General features: G+C 32.2%; 3 protein-coding genes, 1 long non-coding RNA gene and 1 pseudogene across 5 annotated transcripts; 4 read left to right on the top strand and 1 right to left on the bottom strand.

The window, feature by feature from the left end:
* LOC109345162 lies at nt 296-1,504 on the top strand. Its single transcript, XM_019583984.1, has 2 exons — nt 296-728; nt 1,037-1,504. Exons 1-2 carry the CDS (start codon nt 475-477, stop codon nt 1,377-1,379), a joined length of 597 nt encoding a protein of 198 aa, XP_019439529.1. The 5' UTR covers nt 296-474; the 3' UTR covers nt 1,380-1,504.
* On the top strand, nt 5,439-9,572 carry LOC109345161 (annotated as a pseudogene).
* Nucleotides 10,698-15,835, top strand: LOC109344556 (ran-binding protein 6-like). The gene is made up of 16 exons (XM_019583321.1): nt 10,698-12,257; nt 12,416-12,613; nt 12,939-13,046; nt 13,160-13,225; nt 13,297-13,464; nt 13,559-13,633; nt 13,723-13,850; nt 14,023-14,116; nt 14,186-14,252; nt 14,362-14,444; nt 14,534-14,590; nt 14,671-14,844; nt 14,929-15,024; nt 15,380-15,465; nt 15,567-15,630; nt 15,722-15,835. Exons 1-16 carry the CDS (start codon nt 10,698-10,700, stop codon nt 15,833-15,835), a joined length of 3,138 nt encoding a protein of 1,045 aa, XP_019438866.1.
* On the top strand, nt 15,937-16,722 carry LOC109345160. Of its 2 annotated transcripts, none has more exons than XR_002107396.1 (4): nt 15,937-16,014; nt 16,218-16,309; nt 16,401-16,470; nt 16,554-16,722. It is a non-coding gene; the product is annotated as an uncharacterized LOC109345160 (long non-coding RNA). The 2 variants fall into 2 exon arrangements; XR_002107397.1 differs by lacking the exon at nt 15,937-16,014 and adding an exon at nt 16,032-16,093 and having other exon boundaries at nt 16,180-16,309.
* LOC109345159 (butyrate--CoA ligase AAE11, peroxisomal-like) lies at nt 17,636-20,159 on the bottom strand. The gene is made up of 3 exons (XM_019583982.1): nt 20,096-20,159; nt 19,809-20,043; nt 17,636-19,348 (listed from the first exon to the last, which is right to left on the bottom strand). The coding sequence occupies exons 2-3, from the start codon at nt 20,004-20,006 to the stop codon at nt 17,771-17,773; spliced, it is 1,776 nt and encodes a 591-aa protein (XP_019439527.1). The 5' UTR covers nt 20,007-20,043; nt 20,096-20,159; the 3' UTR covers nt 17,636-17,770.

Here is a 22,232-nt window from a genome sequence, read left to right as displayed (position 1 = left end):
TCTTTAAAGGTAAATAATTACTATTCAAATACTAATTTGAAAAGACAAATTTTCCTCACCAATAATAGTAAAGTGCCGTTCTTATCTCTAAGTAGAAAAGAAGGATAATAGTGTGGGTATAGTCATATGGAGAAGGGGACAAGAAAAATCAAATTCGGATAAAGCCGAATCTTACTATTTCTTTCCAAGGAGAATATATCAATAAAGTTTAGGATAAAAAGAGAAAATAAAATATTGCCTTAATCTTATCACTATCTTAAAAGCTTTTGTTATAAATAGCTTAGTAAATCTTCAAAAGCTTTCAATTCCATTTACAGTTCTCAAAAAGGATAAGTGTTCAACCTTGTTAAATACTAGCCAGGTATAAATCATTGCGTGTAGTTGTTTCATTGGGGAGAGAAATTAAAAAGGTTCATGCAATAAAACACATAAAGGGTGTTTGGATTTTGAAGAATAAGGGTCAAAATTAGAGATATGGAGCAACAACTGAACAATAATATGATGTTTGTAGAACATAAGAAAAGATCAGTTCATGAGTATGATTTTGTTGGTTCTTTTTCTTCTTCATGTTCTTCTGTGTCTGGAGTTTCAAGTGGTTCATCATTGGAATCTGATTCTTTTGAAGAAGTGACATCTTTTCCTTCTTTTTCTTCATCTTCATCACATGATCAGGTTGATGTTGATCCATTGAGTGATATGTCTTCTTTGCTTGAACATCTTCCCATCAAGTAAGTTTCTTTCACTATTGAGTTTTTCATTTTCAAATTTTCTTCATATTTTTTCTTGTTGAATTTTGTTGGGGTTTAGATTAAGCTACTATAGTGATTTTGGAAAATCTCAACCTTTTGGGTAAATATTGAACAACTTAGATTTGGAATTGTATTTTGGTTTTGCTTTATTGGGACCATAATCTAAGTCATCTTATCTTTATCCACTTACCCAAATTTGTCAAAGTGACCAATTTACAAGTTAATTTTATTTTCCTTTGTTGGGTTATTGATTTTGCTAAAGTTTGTATCTTTTGGTGATGTTATAGGAGGGGGCTTTCAAATTTCTACCAAGGAAAGTCACAATCTTTCACTTCATTAGCAAGTGTGGGAAGCTTAGAGGATCTTATTAAGCCAGAGAATCCATACAACAAAAGGTTGAAATCTTGTAGAAGCTATGGAGTAGCATTGGGTGAGTGCCAAGGTGCAAATTACACTCCTAGTTCTATTTCAAGGCCTAGTTCTAAGAAAATGTTGCATTCAAAGGGTTCATGTACTTCCTTGAATGCAAGAAGAGTTAGTGATAACTTTATGGGTACTAGGCCCCCAATCCCTACTACTAGATCTACAAGTAACACCACCATTCCTAATCAAACTGCCTTGTTTGCTTAAAAGGGATTATGGGTAGCTTTTGGATAATTGAGTTTTTTTTCGTCTTGAGATTTTATTTCCGGATCAATCATGTTATGTAGTTGTGATTACTTTCATTATCAATGAAAACTGTTTACTTCTTTTTGTATAAGCATGTTTCACATGAAACTCATGTTGTTAGGTCTACTTCTTTTTGTATAAGAATGACAACATATAGATCGGGGTTGGATAGATCGGGGTTGGGTTTGTATTCACTCAACTCGAACATGAAATCCATAACCCGAACTTGAATCCGAACTCAATGGAGTTGAAAATAAAAGTACCATCCCTACACTTGCCAAGTTTCGGGTAACCTGAACTCAACCAGAAACCCAAAAAGAATAAATGTATTCAAGGATATCATTTCATTTCACTTTCATTTTTGTGTGTAGCATTTCTATTTTCTCCAATTATATTTCACTTTGTGGTGGGTTCGGGGTAGGTTTTAATTTTATCAAACCTAATCCTGAAAATTGAACCTAAATAACTCGAGTCCAATTACATCAGATTTCCCCATTAGATTCAGGTGGGTATCCATGATTCAGTTTTCTTTGTCATCCATATTTTTGTTTGCTTTAAGAGAGTATGAATTTCTTAAGGGAACTTCGTTTTCTCTTTGATAGAAAGAAGAGAAAACTAATTCTAGTTTAGTGTGTTGGAGACTATAACCAATCATGATGTGTATACATATAAGGTTTCAATTATCCTCTTTAGGTCAACGATTTGGATATTCACTTATTTAACGATATCAATTATCAGTTTTAAAAGGTAGGTGAATTGTTAAAAATAGATCATTTATTTCATAACCTCTTAAAGTAAATATACGATATATTGTCTTAAATATATGATATTAAGAAAACAATTTCATCTTAAAAATCCCTCTGGGGCATGAAATTTCAATTGTACCTTGACATCGTAATATAGCAGTTTAGTCAGAATCAAAATTAGTTTAAAATCATAAAATGACTGAAGGCATCTTATAATTCTAAATGTGTGGTGGTTAGGATAAGGAGGATGACCACAAGTGATTATGTTAGAGGGGTGTGATGGTGATAATATTAGTCTAGTGGTGACAACAATAGTAATTGTGATGATAATAGTCACATTGTCTGTATACATTTTTTAGGGGATATGTATAAAAAAGTCATAAACTTTATATTTTTGATACCTAACATGGATGGTTGGATAGAATAAACACCAAAATAAAAATTAATTGAAAAGAGGATAAGTAAAATTTGGAGATTAAATAGACAATACAATAATATTGATATATACAAACATAAAATAAAACAATATTGATGGTTGAGATTAAAACAAAATACATAAACAATAATTTTTTACCTTTAATTTTAGGAATTAATTTCACAAACATATAAAGGCTTACAAAGGCTTGTTTACAAGTTGATTTTTATAAGGGAATAAAATGAAATAGAAGGTTTCAAAGTCATAAAATATAATTCTAAAATAATTGTGATGTCTTCTATTTCATCCCCTCCAAAAATTAACTTACTCTTTAGAAGTTATTATGAAGAGAAAAAAAAATGTAAGAAATCAAGGATTAAGATGAGGAATGAATAAGAAATGAAAACAAATCAAGGTAAACGTTTTCCCCTCGAAACCAAGATTCTCACTCACATCCAAAGAAGCAATTAGGAAAATAGTTTATAGTAATTACTAATAAAAGATATAAAATTTAAGAGTATTTGTGAAATTTTCTACAAATTTTTTTTGACAAAAATAGAATAGAATAAATTGTGCAATAGACAAACTTTAAAGTCAAATGCTCTCATCGGTTGCTAGTGCTTTAGTAAAAAACGAATTTGGATATGTATTGTTGCTCAATAATATTGTATAAAACTATTAAAAGAAAAGGAATATATATATAATAGTTTTTTTATATTGTCACTTATTATTCATTATTCATTTCAATTATCACTAACTTCTAAAAAAAAGTAATGCAAATGAACGGTGAATGATGCATTGACTATGTATAAATCTTTACATCACCGTTGCATAAATATAACACTTTAAGTTAAGCAAAAATCTTAAAACTAAAGGTCTTCATTTAAATCATGATTTGGTGTTTTAAATCCTAATTCATTCCAAATGAAATTTGAAGCATAATAATTAAGATTGTAAGTTCCAAATCCAAATTATACATATATATGTATTATATATATAATTAGAATCACAATCTCTCAAAAAAATTTGGTACTATCAAAAATATCTTCTCACCTTTTTTGGCTAAAGAACTAATTATTTTCGGGTTCATAGGTGCCTCTCACAACAAGCGTTGCTCCAAAATATCGAACTCTCGACTTTAGGATCCAATAAAGTCTTACACTAGTAAACCAACGTCTGTTGGTGATCCTTTTAGTTAGTGCTTCTAAAAGCAAAGACAACACTTTTATTTTCTAATTAGAGTGAAATTACATTTTTATTCCTTTAAACAAAAACAAAAACCTAATTTATCTTTATAATATTAGAAAATATATTTTACCCATTTAATTGAATTTCTTTGTTTCTAGAAAGACTTTGGACGACTTGATGAATTGAATGTAGAAAAATGTAAGATTACATTTTGAATTGACCAAGATTTTAGAATGTTCTACAACTAGTCATTGTTAGTTTTCTTGTATGGCCGTTTTTGTTCGTGTAGTTTATAATAAATAATATAAAAATTGAAAATAAGTGTTAAAATTGTAGGAAACATGAAAAATATTTCTTGATGAATCAAGAAAGATGAAAGAAAAAAGTTTTATTCATTGAATATTAAATAGATTGATAACAAAATTACATTGAATCCTTTATATAAATGATAGAAAAAATTAATTATCCTAACTAAACTAATTAACCAACTAACCAATGCTCAACTATTTTAACACTAAGTGATCTCATTTTTATATTAATTAAACTTATTTGATAATAACATTAGTAAATGATTAATCGCTTCTGATGCTGCAGATTGAATATTGGCCTTTCACTTATATAATACTTTGTAGGGATGAAGAGGACTTTGTCATACATGTTTATTTAGTTTGATCCAATTATGATTGGGGGTAAATAAGATTAGATCTAAATAGATTGAGCCTTCTTGGTTTAGAGTTAAGTTCATATTCAAAAATTAGACCCAAACAATAGTTAGAGTTGACTATCACTCATGTCTCATCCCGACCTATCTCATGATCAATCATTTATTATGTTTGTATATGTCTTTATTCAAATGTACATAGATTAATAATATCTCTTTGGTCGAAAGTATCATTGACTCTTTAAATTTTTTCATTGTATATACATGATTGTCAACATATATACATATATCATTTCATATGTCTAATTACTTGTACATAATAATAAGTAAAATATTGAAAAAACTTTATCTACAAAATATATGCACTATATTTAATCCAATCAAGTTCGAGTTTAAAAGTTGACCCAATTAATATATGGGGTCAGGTTAGCTTGATGTCAAAGATTAGTTTCAGATAAAGACCCTACCAATATCATTTAAGGTCGGACAAGGTACTTGCCCATTTTATTCTCACCCCTAATACTTAGTGATTCAACTAAATATAATATTATTAGATAAGCTCTTTATTGATATTAATGTCATATTTTATTTTTTAATTTAGTTAGAGTTTTTCTTTTCACAATATGGTTAGAGTTTTTCTTTTCACAAAGTTGAATCTGAAAATATATTTAGATACACAAGTTTCTATTTTTATGAAAAATAAAACATAATACTGATTATGAATTTATCCCATAGGTATGAAAGATAATCTACAACCTTTTTCAATATATATTAGATAAATCCTACAATTTATAAAAGAATAATCCCTATTTTCTAAAATCATCCAATAAGTGAAAAACAATATAAAGATTACAAAAATAAATTTAAATATTATTAAAGAACTATATAATAATGATAAAAGATAACAAGCAACAAAACTAATTACGAATTTTAAACTCAAATACTTTAGTTAAAAAAATATTATTATCTTAATTGGTAAATAAAAAGTTAGATCCACACTTAAAAAAAATATCACAGTTGTAAGCTAAAGCAAATTTACAGTTGCATATAAAATCCAAGCCAATAAAAAAAGATAGAGAGCAGAAAACCCAATAAAACGAGGTCGTTTTGTACTTCAAAGGAAGGAAGCAAAAAAATCCAATTCTGAGACAGAGACTTTCTCTCTCTAACTCTGTCTCTTTGATTTTTGATTCGATCATTTCAATCTTCAACATTCTGCAAAAAATTCAATCTTTTTGCGTTTTTCTTTCTCCAATTGCTTCCGATGGCTACGATCGGGCACAACAATCTCAATGCAAAATTGGTTTGTCCTGTTTCCGATTTCACGTTATTTCTCTCTCTGTGAATAACATGAATTTAGTGAATTGAACTAGTATATGTTTTTCATGAATATGTTTATTAGGTTCTTCTCGGTGATATGGGTGCCGGAAAATCAAGTCTTGTTTTGCGCTTTGTTAAGGGTCAATTTCTCGAATTTCAGGTTATTATTTTCACTCCTTTTTTATTTTAGGTCTATATTTCTTCATTTCCATTGGGAAATTCTTAATTTTAACGGTTTGTTTGTTATGTATAACGAACACATATAGTGATTACGGGCATGTGTTGTGTGATATTTATGCTAATTTGTGAATGGCGTTGACCAATTAGAAATGGTGTTTTGTTGTTTCATATGATTTTTTTTAAGAATTAGGATGGAGAATTTGAAAATTCTAGCTGATTAGATAAAAGTACTAGCATTAGAATATCCAAGTATTACTTCTCCCCAGAAGATAGAACACAATGAGAGGGTTGTCGAAATAATTATAATTAGTTTTTTTATTCGTATATTCAACCGCTGTGAGACTTTAACACATTACACATTTCTCACCCCAAGGACTGAACATATGGAGTGTGAAGTTTGCTTAACAGGATATCCATGGGTGGCCTTACATCAAGATAAATTTTGTTACCATATTAGTCTAAATATACACCAGGTGTAACTGGCGTGGGACATTAACACTTAGCAAGTGTAGGCTCATCTGAATTTGATTATGAAGGTTATGAGGGTAGTCATTAGTGAGAGAAAGTTGTTACATTTTGTGTTTAAATGATACCCAAGTGAAAATTATGGTGTGGTAGGACTGGGTAGAGAGTATATCTTCTTTGTGGCAGTGTACACGCTGATGGTTTTGGTTTATGACAGCTGCTATTTTATGCCAAAGCATTAAGCATATTGACATTTGGGGATTATGTTGCTGAATTGATGTGGTATTTGCTTGCTGCAGGAGTCAACAATAGGAGCAGCATTCTTTTCGCAGACATTGGCAGTAAATGATGCAACCGTGAAATTTGAGATTTGGGATACTGCAGGACAAGAGAGATACCATAGCTTGGCTCCCATGTATTACAGGGGCGCTGCTGCTGCTATCATTGTCTATGACATTACTAGCTCAGTATGATATCCTTACCTTTGTATATTTCTGTGAATACCTATTTAAATTGGTAATATTTAGCCAACATTGATTTGCTGTTTTTGACATGTAATTTAATGCTGGATTTTTTCTTGTTTGTCTACTATATCTAAAATGATGTGATGAAAAATATGGGACATCGGAAAAAACCCAGCCTTTTTGTAGTGCCTCATAAGTCTAAAATCACAACAGGAGTGGTAAATTTATCTTGTTGAACTTTTTTGTGCTGTGTATGAACAAGTGCTCTTTTGCTGTATTTATTAGATCCATAAAATCTATTTATGGACTGAATTTAAACTTTGTGAAATGGTTTTCGTTATACTGTTGTATCGCTTGAAAAATAATAGGTTTGTTGTTAACATTCTCACTGAGTGGAATGACCGAATGAATGCATGTGTGGGATATACCTTAAAATGAAAAATACAGAAGAAACCCAGACCCAAAGTTGATAAGTCTAGAGCATGAAAAGTTCTGATTTTGACCAAAATAAAGCATTTTTCATGACAGCACTGCTTATCGTAGGATAATGTCCAACTTTAAGACATTATCCTCCTCAATTCCTTATCACGGAATACTTGATTGTTCCCTTTTAACCAAAAACCTTGCACAAGACATGCCAGGACAATCCATTTTAATCCATGCTATAACTTTTTTTTAAATTAATGAACATTAGGAAGTGGTTTATTTAAATAACTCGTCCAGCGTTTGTGCAATTCGGCGAAGTGCATATATATATTGTTTATTTTGTATAGTGAACATTGAACTATTATCGGTGCTAAATGTTGAAAAATGAGTATAACGCGTTAACATCATATTTTGAATTTCTATAAAGAAAGCATCATATTTTCCTAAAAGAGGCCTTTTTTTTCTATTTTTACTTTTATATTCTATGCTTTTACCATACTAAGTGTCTCTGTTTAATAAGGTTTAATATGACCATTTGTCTTTTATTCACAGGATTCATTTACACGAGCCAAGAAGTGGGTCCAAGAGCTTCAGAAGCAAGGTATTAGCATTATGTAGTTCTCTTTTAAAGAAGAAATAAAATTTATTGATTGTAAATTTTCTTCACATTATTTAATATTCTTTATATGAAATTTGTTTCCTTCACAGCACTTGACGTTTGCTCTAAAATATTAGATTAAACATGGGCCACATTTGGTTTCCTTTCCTGTATTAAATTAGTAATACAGGATAAGTGGTGCCTGCAGTTTCAAACAATTAACTCATTTGGTGTTGTACAGGGAATCCTAACATGGTCATGGCTCTTACTGGTAACAAAGCTGACTTGGAAGATAAAAGGAAAGTGACAGCTGAAGTAAGTATTGCTGTTTTCCAGTGTCCCTTTATGCCATATTAGTTCTTCTTTAGAAATTATAACTGAGGTTATACCCGAAATATTTTTCATGTTAATGCCTTTTGCAAGCTGCGAATTGGACTTGCGAGTCTTCTGATTTTATCATGTTGGATAGTTGTACAATCTTGCTAATTTTCCACTTAAAACATTTTGACATAACAGATGCTGTAATATGTAATCTATCATTATAGCATGTTTGGATTCTTATTTGTACACTCAAAATACCATAGTGACATTTCTTGGATCTTGCAGTTTATCAGTTTTAACTCATTGACAATGCAGGAAGCACGTGTATATGCTGAGGAAAATGGTCTGTTTTTCATGGAGACCTCTGCCAAAACTGCAGCCAATGTTAATGATGTATTTTATGAAATAGGTTTGTGTTCATTCATATCATGTTTCTTTTGGCTGTTTGGGGAGGATTTTATCTTCTTTAAAAAATGCAACCCGGATACGGACCCACTATGTGGGCCTATGGTTCGCACCAAATCACATGACAGCAACTCCAAGTCTCCAACCGTTTTGCCAAGCCCCCTGTTCAGGATTTTATTTTATTTATTATGTTTTAGAAGGAAAAAAATAGGAATTAAGGGGAATGTCAGGTCAATGATGGGGATGGAATAGTATTGGGAAGTAAGCACCACATCACATGCTTTACAGTCTTGAGGATGGTTTAAATACTTGTTTGGTTACTCCTCTTATTGCTAATTAGTTTTGAGATAGAATCTTAACAAATAGAATAAGATTGAGTGAAATGGAAGGGAATCACAGTACATTGGTGTACTATTCCTTAATCCGTAATACATTTTATTGCAACATTCTTGAATTATTCCTTCTTCCCTGCCTAGGTAGCTTCAAGTCTTCAACTTCTTTTCCAATTCATTGTTGTGGCACATGAAATCTTATTTATTAATTTACTCTTTATTTTCCATTAGAACTTATGTTCTGGATTCTGGAATCATGCAAATTGTTCTGCGGCTATGATTTATATTACTTTGCATGTGTTTTTTAAACTGTTTCCATAAAATACTGAACTTCATTTACATTGCTTGACTGACTCAACAATTGCTTATGTAAACAGCTAAGAGGTTGCCAAGGGCTCAGCCAGCTCAAAAGCCAGCCGGGATGGTTCTTGTTGATAGACCGGCCGAAGGATCTAGAGCTGCTTCATGTTGTTCATAAGTATTTGCATTTGTATTTCCCTGTTTTCTGTGGTTTGTATTTACTACACACTTTGATGTCACTTGTGAAGCTCCAACAAGTGTATGATGCTTAGTTAGTGGATATGCAATTTATAACACAGAACTTGGTGCTGCAAAATATATCCCTTCTATGTATATTTCTCATTTTCTTGATTTGTTTGAGTACATTGGGTGAGGGGCATGAAAGACTTCATGAGTTCATAACCCAAGTTAACGTATTATGTGTTTTTCACTAAGAATACTATCTTTGGTTCGAAATTTCGCTAGTATGTAGAAAAAACATAAAATGGAAATTCGGCATATGAAGTAAGAACAACTCTGGCAATTTGAGAAATTCTTGTAAGTTTTACCAACAAGGTGTTGGACTAGTTGTGTAATGCCATACTAGATTTTCAGAAAGACCAAAATGTTAAAAATTCAACTTCTGAGAGCAACACTTGTTGAGAGTTCAGTCACATAAGTCGAAAAGAATTATTTCCTTATTTATAAGTTGAGAAGATGAATACATTTGATGATACGAAATAAACGTCAGTGTTTTGATTGAAATTGGGTTTGTATTGAGGCTCTAATTTGCTCATTCATATTCTTTTCCAACTAAACAATGGTGCTAATATGTTTTCATATTAATCTTTTATAGTTAATTTATAATGAATGTAATTTGGTAAAATTATAAAAGGTAAAATTGACAAATGAGTTAGTAAAAGATCCAATAATTTTTGTAAAGCTACTTGAAATAACTTTTTAAAAACTAGTTTTCAAAAACTTGCAAGCTTTCTTTTTTAAAACCTTACAGACTTTTATTAATTTTTACTCATCAAAATGATCAAACATCTCAACTATTTTATTGACCTGAGTTAAGAAGCTATAGTCTATAAGCTACAAGTTACTACTTTTGATTTTTAAACATTGTCTATATATATATATAACAAATTATGTTTTTGGTTTAGGTATATGCTAAATAATACAATTTTTAGAATCTTCATGCAATTGAGATGATATGTTTTTCTTCACCAAAACCTACAATATGTTTTATTTAATGACTATTTTTGTAGAGAACTAGAAGTAACGTGAGTCTTATATTATGAGTAACACTCCAACCGTTCTTGTAAAGAAGTAGCTTACGTGGCAAACTCCCATAACAGAATATAACGTTTTTTCCCTCTTGAAGAAAAAAACAGTTTCCCATTTCAACCGTTATTTTTCCCTCCAAAATTTTCTTCTTTTTTCTTCCATTTCATTCTCTTCTGAGCTTCTTCAACAATGGCATCTTCATCTTCCTCTAGCTCTACGCCTAGAAATTTCTCAAAAATGGAACCATCTTCAAGATCGTTACCACAACGACCTTATTCACCAATACCATCACCCTTTATGACCGGACCTATCTCATCCCCTCCACACTCCCCACCACCTGCGCCATTGCTCGAGTCTCAACCACGCGACCCGAATGCTCCACCCCGCGATCCATACTATGAACCGGGTTCACCTGTACAGCCCAAAATTACCTACTATCAACGAGTTGCTGATAAGAGACTAAGAGTGGAAGCTAAGAGAAAGAAAAACCTCCTCTATGGCTTTCATCTTCGACCAACCGCTGCTAAGATTCTGGAGTCGAATAGTGTCGAACCACTCCAGAATTTCATACAAGAATTCACTGAACTCCCAAATAGAAAGAAATACGCTAGAAAGAAAATCTTCAAATCACTTTCATACCATTACCCTGCCTCTTTCTCAATCAAACTAGCAAACCTTCTTTTACTTCACCCTCCTCAACATATTCGAAACGAGGTCGTTTTGCTTCTACATAAGGTTCTTACCAGAACACATGATGATCGCAGAATCGGTTATGCCATTCTCATTGAGCTCAAGACTCCTATTTTTGAATCTTTCAAGATTGAGCTTGAGGAACTGTTACTCGCTCAGTTAAGCAAAACAATCGGAAACTTAGACTCTAGAATCAATGAATTTCCTTCAGGAGGTTGGATAGAGCTTCATGAATACATTGTTTCATGTATTTCTTTGAATTCCAATGATGATGACTCTGTTTTGGAACAGAGAAAGGGGCTCATGCTGTTCGCGAATCTATCAAATGATACGGTTCAAATGAGAGAGTTTTGGAAGATTCATTATACTGCTGTGTACAATAACCTCAAGGCGCGAATGCTTGATGAAACTTCTAACGAGTATTTCCAGGCCTTGACTTTTGATGCACTGCTTACAATGATAAGAATGGCACAAAATTTGGGGGGAACTGAAATTGCCCGTTCTATTTTTTTGATGCTATTGGACTGCATAGGTCGACACTCGGATGAAGCTATTGTGCTGAGAAGGGTTCATGATTTGGGGGATTTTGTTTTTATGGGTGCTGGTGAAGTCATTAACGGGAAAGAGAAGAATGTGTTTCAGTCTATGCTTGGAATCGCGGAGAAGAAAGACGCGAGTGAGGAACTAAGATATGCAGCTATGCAAGTTCTTAAGGACATTGGAGAAGAGAACGGGGACATTATGTTGCCAGTAATAAAGGAACTTTCTTATGATGATGCACAAAGGGTTCTTAAGGTTTCTATGGACATGTTGTTGTGTATTGAAGATGATCCTATTTGGTTTGAATTCAATGAAGAAGAGAGCATATCAGCTGGGCTCTCAGAAAGTTTCACACTTGGAAAGTTCTTGCTGAATTTGCTTTTTTGTCAAGGTGATGGAAGTATCGTGGTTTCTATCGCATTTGAGTTACTTAAAACAACATGTGCAGCTTCTAAGGATTGGAGGAAACATCACGCGGAAATGATTGTCATTTCTGCATTAGCAGATAGACAAAAAGATGTAATGTGTTGGTTTATCTTTGATAGAATATGATAGCATCGTTCGATTCATGTACCCAACTTCATTTATTGTTATATTGAGTTCCTACTTATTACCAGAATTATTTAAGATTCATGAATACTTGTGTTTTTAACATATTCTGTTGGTTACTGGCGCAGGAAGTTGCTAAGCGCTTTGTGGAAGTTGAGAAATTGGTTTTTGACTCACTGAATGGGCACCATCGAGTGATTTGGGCTGCTGTGAATGCAATAAGGATTTTGAGTGAACATAATCTAATACCGAATGTCCAGTATCATATAAAGTTCTTCTCAAAACTATTTAGCATTGTTAAGTGTAGCCCTTTCCCCAATGTACAGGTGAATGAAGAGTTGCTTGTATTCTGTTTTTCACATGTTATTGTGAAGTCCATTTTCCTAATTGATCATATCAGTATTTTCACTCTGGACAACATAACATAGCAAATATTTAAGTTAACTAACTTGATTTATATAAAAATTACTATGTTAAATTTAATCTTTATATGGGATTAGTTATTATTCATATTGGAATCTGTACAATTATGGTTTTAAACAAAAATGTTATTTTGACAAGGTGATAACTTTTAGTTGTTTGATAAGTTTTTTGAGATAAAATAAAAACTAAGATGAAAATAGTTTGATTTATTATAAGTACTTTCTGCAGATAGAAGCTGTGCTAGCTATTCGTTCCTTGGTTGCAAATTGTCGTTTGTTTGTCAAAATGGCATCATTCTGGGAAGAAATTTTTATGCTAATGGTTGAACTTCTTAAGGTATATTACCTTCAGCTATCAACTTATTTACACATGTTTCAGTTGTGTAGGTCATATGATTGTTTCTATATATATTACACACCGTATTTATGTAATCCCACACCTTATTTCAGAATGACAATCAGAAGATACAGGAAGAAGCTGTGGAAACCCTGAAATCAGTTGCAGTTTTAATACTGGTATATCTTGAATTGATTTTATTGCATTATTCTATTTGTCCAATGAGTTGATGAGTAATTGTTGCATGCAGACCAATTTTGAGAAATACTATGATGCAGCGGTGAAATCACTGAAAGCCATTCTGTTTGATGATTATAGAGTACCAAACAAATATCTCCATGCCAAATCTCTAGAATGCATGAGCAGTTTTCTTATGAGAAATGAATTTGTTAATTTCGAAAAAGAGGATGCTGTTAAAGTGAGTATCTCTGCTAATTCCAGTTGATTAATTCTTCCAAATAATTATGAAATTATTATGTACTGTTCTAATTTTTCTAGTAACACTTTTGAAGGTCATGAAATCTTTCAAAGTGCTCATGAGAAAACTGAGCAAAACAGACTACTTATTGAGAAATCACATGTTAAAGGTATATTTATGCTTGTTCTGAAATCAATAGTAGACCATTTACTATGCCCCCAGCATTCCTACATGTAATAAACAGCAAACATTTTGCAGGCACTAGGTCAATTCAGTCAATTCCCCGGAGCGAATATTGACCGATATATCAATAAATTGATGCCTATGTTGCTTCAGTCTGCTCAACTTGATATTGACCTGAAGTCCAATATGAACACCAGTGATAGGTTTGGCTTTGAAAGTCATACTCTTTTAATGAATCATTGTTTTGTGTCATTTAATAAGCTTTGAAGTTTGAACTGTAAATAATTTATGAGATCACTGAATGTATACTCTACTTACTGTATATGTCTCCTAATAAATTTTATATTCATAAGCAATGGATGTACTCATTTGCAGTAATTCGTTCGAAAATGTGAGGGTTGAGGCTCTTAATGTACTGTCACAATGTGCTCTCCGGTCGTCACAAGTGTTTTCCCATCATTTGCCCAAGGTCTGTTGGGTACATACAATTGTCATTTACGTAGAGCACTTGATTGAGCATATGTATTCAAATGTTTAGGTCTCTAAAATATTTGCGAACTGGCTTAGTTGCTCGAGGCCTGAAACTCAATTGGCTTCTGTTTCAGGTGAACATAAGACAATATTATTTGAGTTTAAAGTTTAGACCTTGACATTTGTGTATAGCCCAATTTAATTACTTCCCATTTCTAGCTCTTCCAAAAATATTGCTCTCAGTAAAATCGGGCGAAAAAGATGAAATGGTTCGAAGTACTTTGCAGAAATCCATAGTACAATCTCTAGTTGAAGCATTACACAAGGTATTTGGTGCTTACTTCTTACTTTTATCGTTTCTAGCATCGACTCCGTTTTCCTGTTAGTGATTTGATGTTCAAATGACTACATGCAGGAAACTGATGATACTGTGCATAGAAACATGTTAAATATACTCTCCAAATGCATTGAGGTTTGTCAGAAAGCTATTGTGGGTTTTATTTAGCTGTCTATCATATAAGTCTCTTGCAAATAATGCATGCCAATATGCAGATCTCAGGTTCAGTTTTGACCCCTGAACTAATCAGGATGATAGTTGATCAGATTGTCCATATAATAGGCATGTGGTCTCATAAGATTACTGAAAGCAAGAGAGCATCTGAGACTTCTGAAAGGGGAAGTGAATGTTTACCAGATGAAGAAACAATTCAAGTTCTGTCTTCAGATGTTATTCTTTTCCATATATCTTTTTTTTTAAATTTGGTGTGATCATGTGTATCTTTCTAAATTGATGTTTTTTACTCATTACAGAGTGTAAAGTTCTTAATAATGTCAATGGCTCAAACATTTGAAGGTCGATTATTGCCATATGTTGATGACCTTTTTTCAACTGTTGCACAGCTCTGGGTCAGTATGTTTTCCTCTGGTACCTGTATTTCAAACTGAATAGAAATGTGATTATCTTGTTACACTTGCTCATGTATGCTGTTTCTAGCATGATTATATAGAAAACAATTTACTACATTTTCGGTGCGTAAATATTACTGCCAATGATTTTATTCCCATGTTTTTATTTTGATGAACCAATCTTGTTATCAGAAATTGTTTTAACGGTCACATGATTCTCTGATTTGCTCCTATAGTTTACACAATGAGCTACTCATTGTGAATAAATACTACTCCAAATGCAAGTGCTCACTACTGCACCCTATTTCCACATATTATTTTCTGATTTTGAATACTTTGTGACATTATTTGGCAGGGCAATGATTTGCCAGATAGAATGAAAGAAATTGCAGTATCCATTTTTAACATTATCGTTCCGCATTTCCCAGATAAATTGCAAATGTAACTCCAGTTTCTTTTATCAATTTTGTCTTAAATTATGTCTGTTGTGTTGCCTATAATAATTGTAATATATCTCACATCTCTGAATGCTATTTGAATAGGTATCATGGCATATATACATCCGAACTCTTGAAAGACAGAGACGGAAGTACTAATTCGCAATGGGTATTGGCAAAATTGTGCCACTAATTTTGTTCTTTACCCATTCATTTAGAATGCTTTTCAATATTTGTTTTTCTTAAAATGATGATTTCAGGAAAGTGCACTTGGGATTGGTATCTGTGCTGAGTTTGGAGGACAAAATTTCAAAACCATTGTGAATGGTAGCCTCTTTAAGCTCCTACAAGTACAAAAGTACATTAAACCTTAAAGCATATTTGATTTGTTGAATATATATATATATGACAGATTAATTATGGGTTTTATGCAGTGGCTATGTCAAGGTTATTCTCTCTCAGTTTATTTGAATCAGAATCGATATCCGATATCGCAGTTTCATCTCTTTGGAAGATATGTGAATTCCATCGCAAAAATATTGGTAGCCCTGAGGTAACAACATTCCAAATAACAATAGTCTATATTTTTAGTGTCACATTACTGGTGACTCCATTGTACTTGTGATTCTATAGTCTTACATCTACTACTACTATTTATAGTTTTGTAACAAAGATTGAAATAAACTTAAACATGATGCAAATTGCCATACTTTTATAGTATATTGATCTGCAATTGCACTGTTTTGTTAAGCACAGGTGATTCGAAGCTTGTTAAAATTCTTGCCATTAACGAATGATCTAGATGCAGCCAGAAATGTACATGCACAACTTTGTAAAATGTTGAGAAGGTTTTAATTCAATCTTAACTCTCTTTTAGTTCTCCTATATTAAAATTACTACATCAATATATATAATCAATACATATATATATACAACCAGGAATGATGCTGCTGATATTTTGGGGCCTAATAAGGAAAATCTTCCTCAGATTCTTTACATCTTCAGTATAGTAAGTTAAACTTTTCTTTACCTCCTCTCTAATGGTATTATATGGATTTATCTTAACCATCTTGGTAAAATATTTTCTTGTAGATTTTATTTCGGAGTGAAAGACTTGCAACTGAACAAACTTATGCAGAGATAACTCAATTCTTGGATAAACATGAAGATGGATTGCTATGATAACATTCAGTATATCAAGCACACTGTTCCCATGTACAACATTACATATTTCTTTGTAGCAAGTAGCATTTGATAAAATAGGGAAGTGCAAAAGTAGTTTTGAATAGCATATTATAACAATAACAATGACCAAAAGTGCAACATATTATAATAAAGTGGTGACACATTATACCTTCAATAATATTATATCTTCCTAAAAAATCTTAAAAATCTTAAAAATCCTTCTACACATTTTATTAACAATAAAAATGATATGTGGTCATCATATATGTAATGGCATGGCAGGATCTTGTCATAATAAATGTTGTAGGACAATGATTTACTCTGTTCCGAGAATGAAAGTGTTGTAGGACATGATTTACTCTGTTCTGAAAATGAAAGTGTCGTAGGACATGATTTACTCTGTTTTGTTGAATATGAAAGGAAGCCAGCACACATGTATTGGCATGACATGGACTTCTTATAATGAATTGAAAGTTTATTTATCATATTATAATGAATTAATTTGTTTTTAATAAGGTTATTACTTCTCATTGATGGCAAAAGAAATAATACAAAGTAATAAACATAGAAGATTTATATTGTTTTGTAAGTGCTTTATAGGCATTATGTAGTAGTCCACAAACAATGCGATTTTGATTTGTTGTACTTTAGCATTGGGCTTAGAAGAAGGGTTGTTATGGTTAGATCTGTTAAGTCTTAAGCACTTGAATTAGAATTTTTAGGAGTAGAAGCTAACTTATTTAGTCTTGGCCCACCATGTTTTATATAGCATCGCTTTTAACATATCTTTTAATGGAGTTTCCTACTTTATATTTCACAAATGGCAAAATATTTTTAGTACCACCTTTTGCATCACTTCCTTTGCCAAAGTATAGAGCTTTGTAAAAAACTAAAAGGAAATATTGAACTGAGAAGTTTGAATGTTAAACAAAACGGAGAAGCAAGTAGTTATTCATATTTTGTCACTCTTCAATAAAACAAGCTAAAACTGAAACTCGAAACTAATGCCTCATAGTCCTTAAAGTTGAAAACTATTTAAATATAAGCGACAAGCCCATTTCTCAATATATAATTATGTATACATATACTTTGTTTCCATTAGAAATATACAAAGACTTAAAACTTTAAAGACGAGACACAGCCAAAACCTGCTCATTATAGTTACCATTATTTTGATTGACTTGGCTAGACTTGTTGTTAACATTTTCTGATACCACAAACACTTTTGCCTTAGCCCTCAATTCAAACTTCTGAATCTTACCAGTTGAAGTCTTTGGCAATTCATCCATGAACTTGACCACTTTTGGAACCATAAAATGTGGCATGTTCTTCCTACAATAACCAATTATATCTGTCTCAGTAACATCATTTGTTTTCCCTGATGAGTTTTTCTTCAATGACACAAATGCACAAGGACTCTCACCCCACCTTGGATGTGGCATTGCCACAACAGCAGCCTCTAAAATCCTTGGATGCCTATACAAAAGTGACTCAACTTCAACACTGCTTATGTTTTCCCCTCCTGATATGATCACATCTTTGGACCTATCCTTGATTTCCAAATACCCATCAGAGTGTATAACACCAACATCACCGGTTCGAAACCAACCATTCTTGAATGCCTTTGAAGTTGCATCTAAGTCCTTAAAATACCCCATCATTATGCCACTTCCCCTTAAAACAATCTCCCCCATTGTTTTTCCATCTCTTGGCACACTTTCCATTGTATCCAAATTCTTCACATCAACATCAGCAAGTGTCAATACACTAACACCTTGCCTTGCTTTCAGCTTTGATTGTTCCTGTTTTGGCAACTTGTTCCACTTTTCCTGCCACTCACACACAAGTGCTGGCCCTGTTGCCTCAGTTAGCCCATAAGCATGAGTCACATGAAACCCAAGTGACTCAATTTGCTCAAGTAGTGATGCTGGTGGTGGTGAACCACCGGTGAGAATTTGCACCTTGGACTTAATTTCACATCTCTCACTCTGCTTGGCTTCCAAGATTATATTGAACACAATTGGAGCACAACACATATGTGTCACATTATGTTGTGCTATGCTCCTATAAATGTCACATGCTGCTGTGTTTCTAATGCAAACATTAGCACCGCCGCGCGCAGCCACGCCCCATGTGAAGGTCCAACCATTGCAATGGAACATAGGCAGTGTCCAAAGATAAACTGGCTCACTACCCATTTCCCATCCAAGAATTAGACTCAGGGTGCTAAGGTATGCGCCCCTGTGGCTATAAACAACTCCTTTTGGTTCTGAAGTAGTTCCTGATGTGTAATTCAATGCAATTGGACTCCATTCATCTTGAATTTCCTCAGGGACATAGTTTGGATCACCATTATGAACCATTTGCTCATATTCTAACTCGCCTAGCCGGATTCCGGTCGGAGAGTTTATGTCATCTATGACAATGACTAAAGGAAGAGATGAATAGAGCTGTTGGTGTTCTTTTGATTCATTTGCTCCTTGTTGATGATTATTGTTAGGCATGAGTAGTCTAAGTGCATCTCGTGCCTTGGACACATATTCATAGTCCACAAAGAAGACTTTGGCTTCAGAGTGCTGCAGAATGGTGGCTATGTTCTTAGCATCTAGACGAGTGTTAATGGTATTGAGCACAGCACCAGCCATAGGCACTGCAAAATGCATCTCATACATTGCTGGAATGTTCGGGGCCAGAACTGATACCTTCACAAATTAAGTAAAAAACAAGTTATTATTACTGTACCAATTAATGTTTGAGTACTGATATAGATAATAGTATTATTTGAACAATCGATCCACTTTGGTATTAATAAATATAAAAGTTAAGAGGGATCAGAAATAAAAAAGGGTGGGAATATTAAAAACACTTATTTCACATCTTAACCATCCATTTCATTAAAATCTAATGGTTCATTTTCATGAGATAAATAACTAATATATAGAGTAAGTTTTTTAACTTACTTATGAAGTAACTACCCTCCAAAAAAATGTTCTGTGTATATCATGAGTGACACTTTTGCTCATGATTATAGCATAGTATGGTTCTTATTCAAAAGAAGATGATATTATCCTAAATATTGTCACGCCTCGATTTTCGATTACCAGAATATATGGAAAGTGTTGTATGAGAAGACAAGGTAGTCGTAGAAGTTGTTAAACTTACAACATCATTCTTAGCAATGTTGAGGGCACGGAGGGAGAATGCAAGGCGGCGGCAACGGTCATAAGTTTGCCCCCAAGTGAAACGGGTTCCTTCATGGATCACTGAGGTGCGGTTGGCATAGCATGCAGCAGCTCTCATAAGAAAAGTCATAGGGGTGAGTGAGGTATTGTTTGCTTGGCATCTTGGAAGGTTATCCATTATAGGTTAATTCTAGCAAAACAGGACACAAAAAAAAAGGTATATGTCACTTAGTATGTTTCCTATAGACAAAGAGAGAGGGGAAAAAACAGGAACAAGGTTGTTGTGAACAATAAGAGTGAGTGGATGAGAATGAGCATCTCATGGGGTTTGGAGGCTTTATTTATACTGATGCATGCTTATTCTTTTGTGAAGTAAGACCATGAGGATCACATTATTCATTATTATATGTTGTTATCTTGGTATCAATAAGAAATACTCATAATAAGTTGCCTTTAATTTATTTATTAATTAAAGATGTGTGATTCTTATGGGTCACATAAATAATGACATAAAATCTAAATAATAACAGAAAATCATGATTATATAATATTCTAATTGATTTGAGGTGTTGACAAATACCTGAGAAGATTATATTGATTTGAGAGGGGTTTGGGGGGCCATTGAGTTACAATGAAGATGCCAGGAAGTTTATGCGTGTGGAAGTTAATATGGAAGTTGCTTTGATACTACTGTACAGCTAATTTTAACACATGATATTATTGTTTATAATTTACCTTATTTATCATGCCATGATTATAAAAAAGAATCTATGTATATAGTTTCATTATTTACCTTATTTTTATCTCCTATCTATTTTTTATACACTAATAGTGTATAAACATTAAACTTTTACATAAAAGATATAAAAAACATCAACACGATATTATTTATCTAAATTTTGGTTTTCAACCTAACATTTTCCTCTATATCTGCAGCACCATATGAATTCATAAACGCCATAGTCCCAACCTTTCAAATGATAAAACCAAGTAGTTATTATATACTACAACAAATTGGTCATCCTTCTACCAAAAAGTCAGTCATTCAATTCCTAATAGCAATATTTGTTGGAAGAGATAACCACAAATCTAAAAGGGACTCATAAAATGAAGAAATATCTTCAATAGTATAAAAAAATTAGTATGAAAAAACATTTATATTTAAAAACACAAAATTACATTAAGATGAAGAAGCTTTAATTTCAGTTAAAGAAAAGAAGGATTTAAGTATAATGTAAAAGTATATCACAAAATGAAAAGGAAAAAAGTAAAGAGATCAAAAAAATGCTGAATTTATCTGAATCAAGTTGGTAAAAGGTGCACCCTGAATTGTTCTACATGGAGGCAACATCTGGGAAAAAATTAATGGTTTCAAAGAAAGTAATAAACACAATAAATTGATGGAAGATACATTGGGTGCCATGTCCCATAATCAAGCTACAAAGATTTATTATTCAGTGCTTCAACCATATATTGTACTAAAGTTTGCAGATTGCTCTAGAGCATCAAACATAGGAACCCTAAATTTAGAAGCTTGTCTTCTTCGACCAAATTAAATGTCCCATCACATGTTTGAATTTTTGTAATGAGTGAAATATTTAGTATTTTAAATGCATTTTTTCCTGAATTAGTAAATACTATTTATAATATGCGCAACAAGAACTTCTAATTCTAAACGTATTTTTGGTATTAAAATTATATATTTATATATCTATGAATTTGTACTAATATTAAGATATGTAGCCTTAACATATTATATCTATATATTTTTTTCAAAAGTAATTGTATCATCATATCATATATATGTAAGATATTTAATACTCATATCTATATTGGTAAACGCTTAAAAGCAGTGACAGAGTTTCTGGGTGGCAGGTGGGGGCAACTACCCTTTAGTTTTTTAATTTTTATTAACATATTAAATTTGTTTAATTTATTAAAAGCAAAATGATATTTTTTTTATAAATCCCCTATATCATAAGAAGTGTATAACTAGAATGTATTACAAAATAGTAATGATAGATTTATATGAAATAACAAAATAACGAAATTTTCTATATATAATTCAATCATCAATGAATTTAAGTCTTTAAATGAATAAAAAATAACACTTTAAGTAAATGTGTATTTTAATTCTTTAATATCTTTAGTTATTAAAATGTTATTTAAAATTAACATATTGTTTTGAAACTCTCAAACAATTATATATTTTATTGTTACTCGATTAATTTTAATTATAAATTATAATTAAATATTGTCGCTCATTCTAAACTTTAGTTTAACATTCCACCACGGCTTAAAATCACACAGGATGGTACTTGTCTAATCCACTATTTGGAGTGCAAAATAATAATAATTATGACAGTAATGTGGTAATGGCCAGAATAATAACGGTATGAGGGTA

Source organism: Lupinus angustifolius, chromosome LG04, assembly GCF_001865875.1.
Source record: "Lupinus angustifolius cultivar Tanjil chromosome LG04, LupAngTanjil_v1.0, whole genome shotgun sequence".
NCBI classification, from domain to species: Eukaryota; Viridiplantae; Streptophyta; class Magnoliopsida; order Fabales; family Fabaceae; genus Lupinus; species Lupinus angustifolius.
Note: the sequence above shows the minus strand (reverse complement) of the source record. Positions and strands in the feature narration are given on the sequence as shown.